General features: G+C 44.7%; 1 protein-coding gene across 1 annotated transcript; it reads right to left on the bottom strand.

The window, feature by feature from the left end:
• Window positions 1-3,721: 3,721 nt before the first annotated feature.
• Window positions 3,722-5,071, bottom strand: LOC149283485 (protein kinase C delta type-like). The gene has a single exon (XM_089497443.1). The coding sequence runs from the start codon at window positions 5,069-5,071 to the stop codon at window positions 3,722-3,724; it is 1,350 nt and encodes a 449-aa protein (XP_089353569.1).
• Window positions 5,072-6,860: the final 1,789 nt, after the last annotated feature.

Genomic DNA, 6,860 nt, shown 5'->3' with positions numbered 1-6,860 from the left:
CAGTTTTCATCAGCTCAATGCGCATGCAGAAGTCTTTTCAGATTTCATAGTATTTGTAGGGAACTACAAAAGCTTATCAATGTCCGCAAACAGCCTTTCTGTGTCACCGTTGTTCACAAGCAACTTTTTTAGTGCCCCAAACAGCTTGTCTGGGCCATCCTGTAGACTTTGTAAAGTTATTTTATAAATGTTCACTCTCCCACCAGTGATTTCCCTCTCGCTTAGGTCTCTTTGTTGAGTTAAAAGGACTGTCTGTTCCCTCTTTGCACAGGGCAGGTTTTGTTGTCTATCTGGGGTTAACGTTTGATGTACCAGCTCAGTTTTTTTATATTTTTGTTTTGTTTTCCTGAAACTATAAAAATAAATAAAACACAACAAAACAAGGTGTTGAGGTAGTGTAAGGGCGTGATATTTTACTGAGTAGAGGCTAATACAGTAAGGGAAATTAAACATGCATGTGATGGACATAAAGCTATCCTGAATCTAAGAGAAGTCCAATAACTAATTATGGTCTGATTCTTTACATCAGGAGACATGAGCAGGCTAGATGGGCCGATGGGTGATGTCACATTCTATGTTTCTTTCATCTTAGCCCCCAAACAGACTGCCTGAGTCATCTTTTTTGGTACTACCTATTTGAGTCTACAGACCAAAGAGTGTTGTGCATCCCTTTGAGCACAATAATGCGTACCCACCAACTTCTCAGGTGTGGCATGAGCCGTGAAGGAGTGGGACCCGGTCTCATCTGATTTCTCACCTCCCTGGTCTGGTTAGGGGAATCACAGGGTCTGTGCAAATGGGCCATGCTCTCCACTTTCCACCAATGCACAGTGCCCCAAAATTGAGACTGTCCAGTGAAAACCGGACTGTTGGTAGCTATGACAATGAGGAAATATAAAATGTTGTTGCACATATTTAGCACACTGAGCAAAAATTAAAGTTTTCTTATAGCCATTAGAAAAACCCCACTATCCTTAAAAACTGCCTCAAATCAGAGACTGAAAAGGGTATCGGCAGTAACAATTTGACGTGTTTTTTTGAATGGTTTTTGCTGGGTTTGCACTGAATTCTTGCTTTGTTTTGATGATTTATTGGTCATTATTATTCTAGCAGCCTTTTGTGCTTTTGTAGGTTGTGCGTTCCCCTAGTTTGTTTGTTTTTTGGGTATATTTGTAGGTTCTGACCAAACCTTAGGTTTGAGCCGCCCCTCGTCCCACATGGAGGTCTCATTAATGGTCTCCAGAGAAGGCTTTAAATTGCTTGAGAGTCACTTGGGTTACAATGCACTGCCGTCCCAGTGACTCGGCTCCTTGGAAAGCAATATGACCCGAGCAAATAGAAAGCACCAGGGCTGCGAATAACAAAGGGCTCCTTTTTTAATATGACATAATAATAAAAGCTACATTTTAAAGGTACAAGAACCCATACACAATATTTCTCAAACTAGGTTTTAAAACCTATAAAAGTTTTACCAGTAAATGTAAATCCAAAGGTATGATTGAGTAAAATTAATTTCTTGTTTTTATTTCCTTTTATTTGCCAACACCCAGTTTGGCACATTTGCCCCAGATATACCACTCTGCCCCTAGAAATGCCACCTCCACCGGCTGCCAGAGAGGAGGATCCAGGTCCCCCCTGGATCTTAGTCTTGTAGCCTGACCTCTATTATAAGACGAGGGGTATTTTTTTTTGTAAATAACATTTGCTGTGGGAAAAAAACCCTCATCTTATGTTTGAACAAATCAATTCAAGTAACAATTTTTCGATAATGAAAATTGTTGACAACTATTTTCATGATCGATTATTATCGATTTTATCGATAAGTTGTTGAAGCCCTAGAAAGGACTTGCCAAATTTGCTGTACTTCGACGTAGTGGCTGGATAACCAAAATATACGGCCATATAATGTGACAAACTCCACATTATCTATGCCTCAGATGTCTTGCTTTGTTTTATTGAAATGCTTGATAGGTATCTAGAGTTCTGTGGTTAAACCCCCCTGATAATCAATTATTAAAGGTTTTTAAGGTTATTAAAATTGGAATGATTGTTAAAAAGATGATGATTCCTCTTTAATAACTGATGACCCTTTGTTATTTGCACACCCTCTGCCTTAATAACCATTCCTACTTGGCTTCAAGAGCTGCTTTGCTTATTTATATAACTAAGAAACTTCGTTGTATAGCATATTTCATATATGCAAATATATCTAGAAAACATTTCATTTACGTCTAATACACATCTAAAGCTCAGTGAAATATACTCAGCCACAGCAAAATCCTTAGATCCTAGAGTACAGGGACACCAAAGTAAGAAAAAGAAGAGTTTCGATCCCTAAAATGACATTTTTATATATAAACACTTGTCATTTAAAAACCCTAAATGATCTAGTTACTAATAATGAAATAAAATATTACTGTGATGGGAAAAGTCTTTGAGAACGGTGCACCTTATTGTGTACGGTATCGCATCGTTACGTTAATCCAGGGCTTGACAAATTTGTTGTGAATCTAGGCGCCAGGTAAAAAAGTTAGGAGCCAGGATTTTTTTAAACTAACAGTTGGTCAGGAGTGATCTGATCATCATCAGCCCACTTACTAAAATCACAGCGTTTGACCTGGAAGCACCCTGGACTTTCAGGTCAGTGCTGTTTTTTTTTGGTTTTTTTTTTAACTCTTTCGATGCTGATGTTCCATTGGAGCACAGCATTGACTGATATTTAGTCCCCACAAGCTTGTGGGGACAAATGTTAACCCCTGCAATGCCACGAATGTGTCATACACAATTGTGGCATTGAAGGGGTTAACGCTGCACTGTCGCTCTCATGGAGCGATCAGGCAGCAGGGGGGTGTTGGGGCTGGTCTCCACACTCATGGGGAGACCAAAGAACCCTCTCCCCTGTCCCTGAAGCTGCCTCTGGCAGCTGGGAAGCAATTGCTGGTCTATAGACCAGCCATTGCAGGGGGAGTCTCTTTGATGACGACTGTAGGCTTCCATGCCTATAGGAATCATCAAAGGGCTTGTGGGGGCTCGTTTTTGCTGTTGCTGGTCTGCCTGGGCTTCCAGGCAGACCACAAGCAGCAGAGTCCCGTACAAAATGGGAATTAACCCCTAAATGAAGGGCGGCATTGAAGGGGTTAACGCTGCACTGTCGCTCTCATGGAGCGATCAGGCAGCTGGGGGGTGTTGGGTCAGGTCCCCACACTTGTGTGGGGGCCCAATCAACACACAACCCCCTTCCCTGAAGCTGCCTGTGGCAGCTGAAAACACGATTGCTGGTTTTCCAGCAACCGTGTTTTCAGCCTACAGGATCACTCCGTGGGAGTGATCTCAGGCTCGGGGGCGGGCTCTGTGTGGCTGTGCTCGCTGTGGTGCCCCCGTGTGGTGACTCAGCCTCTTACATCCACAATTTTTTCTGGATGTAAGAGGCTGACAAAACCTAGGCGCCAGGACAAAATTCTCTGTCGCCATGGCGACCTGGCGCCTGGGATTTGTCGAGCCCTGCGTTAATCCCGGGCTACATAAAGCAGAATTATTATTTTTTTGTCCTTTTGGGACATACTTGTCTAGATATTTCAGAGTATATCAACTGTACCATGGTATATGATGTCACAAAGGAAGAAACTGTATTGTGAGGTCTAACCCTCTTTTTTCTTAATTTATTGTCATTTTATGTTGGTAAGAAGATCTAGAGTCTCTTTGCCAGGACGCATTCCATCCTTCAATTCATCCAGTCTGGTGTTACAAAGGAAAAGCCAAGGAGACTTTGGCTACTGGATGAAGAGGAAATGTCATCTGTCATCTTTAGAACAGATGGAATCGGCTGGCATTTCGTTAGGTGGCGATTTGATGTTAATGTCGGCTGGTAAGGCGGAGCTGAACGCCGACTCTCTATATCATCCCACTTGATGGTCTGAAAGAACGGATGTTCTCTGATTTCTCCTATGACCCCAAGGCGTTGCTGAGGATCCTTCTGTAGGAGATGCCTCAAGATATCCACAGTTTCTTCGGTGAGCTCTTTGGTGTACTTAGGTTTGTCGAACAGAATGGAAAAGACACTTATCTTCCCATCTCTGCCAACACGGAATGGGAAAACACCATTAAGCATCTGGAAAAGCATCACCCCGAAGGACCACCAGTCCACAGCAACACCGTATGCTTTCTTCAGATGTACTTCTGGGGCCATGTACGGAAATGTGCCGCAACATTCTGCTGTCTGTGCGTCTCCAAAAATTCCTTCTGCAGCAAGACCAAAATCGCAGATCTTTACATGGCCCTCTGCATCAAGCAAGACATTGTCGGGCTTTAGGTCACGGTGTATGATTCCCTGAGAGTGGAGGAACTGGATGCCACACACTGTTTCAGCTGCATAAAATGCAGCTGAGGTCTCAGTGAGACAACCCACCCTGTTCAGATATGACCGTAGGCTCCTTCCAGCCAAATACTCCATGAGAAGTAAAGCGCAGGTCTCTGTTTGGAAGGCCGCGTATCCATGGCACAGGAATGGGCTGTTTCGAGCCACCTCCAGGATCCTCCTCTCTTTCAGTATGAGTGTTGGCTGCATAGCTTTCTTGCGGATGATCTTAACCGCTATCTGGGAATCCCTGCCAGGAACAGAAGCCAACATGACCTTTCCAAAGGTGCCTTCTCCCAGCACTGAATGAAAAGTAAAGGAGAGCACTGACATTGGGAGAATGCTCCTAAATCGTTTAGCAGGAATGCCACTTTCCTCCTGACTCCTGCGTCTTTTAGTGGCAACCATTCTCCCCCGCTGCACGTGCTGCTCCAGGTGTTCATTTGCCTGTTTTTCCTCCTGCTGCCCCAGATCCTGGCTGTTATCCTCTCTCTCATTAGCAGCGGTCTCGTTCTTGCTTTTGAGTACTAAGACTCCACTGGCCGAACGCTGGTTGCTTTCACCTCTTGTTCTCTGTCTTACAAGATTTGTGAAAGCTACTCTGAATCTTTTACAGAATGTTCTCAGTCTTTTGGGGCAGCATCTCTTCACGCACCACCTCAGTCCACAAAGGAGGCAGCAATCCTCCACAGCGATTGGTTCGCTTTTCTTGTCCATATTTGGTTTGGTAGTTGGTAGCAACACTTCAAGTTCACTATGTGATAGTACCTTGCAAGTGCCGGGTGCCCAACTGCACTAAAGAGAAAGAGGCGTGGCGCTCAGCTTTATAGGGGTGATGATGTCACAATGCACTCGTAATGTCACAATGCACTGACCAGGTTATAGAACAATGAAGGTGCTGCTGTGCTGTTTTTGTAGATATCCAACAGCGATGATAAATAACCAATAATGCAGTTTTATGTGTAAGTTTAAATGATTATTTCATTTATGTAACATGAAAGCTGATGTTTAATTTTTGAGAGTAGACTGTCATGGTACGCACTTGTATACGGCAACAAATCCTACATAAAAGTAGGGCTGCAACTAACGATTATTTTAGTTGGCCGATTATTTTTTCGATTAATCGATTAAGCGGATAAAAAAATGCAATTTTTTTTCAATTTAAAATAATGTAATAAAAAACTTACAATTTACACTTTCATCTCTTTATCGCAATGGCCTCTCTCTATTCACCTTCTTATTTTACTGACATAATAATAAAAGCTACAAGAACCCAAACACAGTGTTTCTCAAACTAGGTTTTAATACAAAGTTATTAGTAAATATTAATTCATATGTTAACTATTTTTCATATTTAATAAAAACTATGAGAAAAAAGCCTTGTTTAAATTTTTTTTTATTTACCAAACTGCCCTCGGTTATGCACATCTGACCCCCAGCTTGCCACTCTGCCCCCATATATGCCTTATACCTCTTATGTGCCAGTGATATGCAACTGAGCCCCCTGATATACCTTTTACCCCCAGATATGTTTTATGCCCCCCTGATATGCCTAATATCGATATGCCTTATACCCCCTATATGCCCTGAAATTCATAATACCCCCCCATACACCACTATAACTCACCCATACACCACTCTGGCTCCTCCCCCTCCCATACACCACTCTGGCTCCTCCCCCCTCCCATACACCACTCTGCCTCCTCCCCCTCCCATATACCACTTTGCCTCCTCCCCCTCCCATATACCACTTTGCCTCCTCCCCCCTCCCATACACCATCTGCCTCCTCCCCCTCCCATACATCACTTTGGTCCTCCCCCTCTCATACATCACTTTGCCTCCTCCCCCTCCCATATACCACTTTGCCTCCTCCCCCTCCCATATACCACTTTGCCTCCTCCCCCCTCCCATACACCATCTGCCTCCTCCCCCTCCCATACATCACTTTGGTCCTCCCCCTCTCATACATCACTTTGCCTCCTCCCCCTCCCATACTCCACTCTGCCTCCTGTCATCAACGGAGGTTCACAAGACACCAGGGAGCCGGGTAGAGAGGCAGAGTGCCGTATGGGAGGGGGAGGAGCCAGAGTGGTGTATGGGAGGGTGGCTCCCATACACCCCTCTGACTCCTCCCCCCTCCCATACACCGCTCTGCCTCTCTACCCGGCACCGTTACTGACAGGAACTTTCACTGCAACTTCATAGAAGCCTCAACGTAAGTGAAGGTGAATAACGGAGGCTGTCTGTGCGATGCAGACCCCCACCGGCTGACAGAGAGGATGATTCTCTGTCAGCCGGTGGGGGTCTGCACGATGCGCACAGCCAGCCTCCGTTACTGCCCTTCACTTACGCTGAGGCTGCAGTGAAAGTTCCTGTCAGTAACGGAGCCGGGTAGAGAGGCAGAGTGATGTATGGGAGGGGGGAGGAGTCAGAGGGGTGTATGGGAGGGGGAGAGAGACGGAAGTGAGAGACCGGCCGACAGTGAGGGGAATCCAGGTCCCCTGC

This window comes from Sceloporus occidentalis, unplaced genomic scaffold, assembly GCF_023333645.1.
Source record: "Sceloporus occidentalis isolate IW3139 unplaced genomic scaffold, rSceOcc1.0.p SCAF_103, whole genome shotgun sequence".
In the NCBI taxonomy this organism is placed as follows: Eukaryota; Metazoa; Chordata; class Lepidosauria; order Squamata; family Phrynosomatidae; genus Sceloporus; species Sceloporus occidentalis.
The sequence above is the reverse complement of the archived record's forward strand: the minus strand, read 5'-3'. Positions and strand labels throughout refer to the sequence as shown.

Coding starts and splice junctions, on each gene's coding strand:
- LOC149283485 (XM_089497443.1), bottom strand. CDS start 5,071: ATGGACAAGAAAAGCGAACCAATCGCTGTGGAGGATTGCTGCCTCCTT.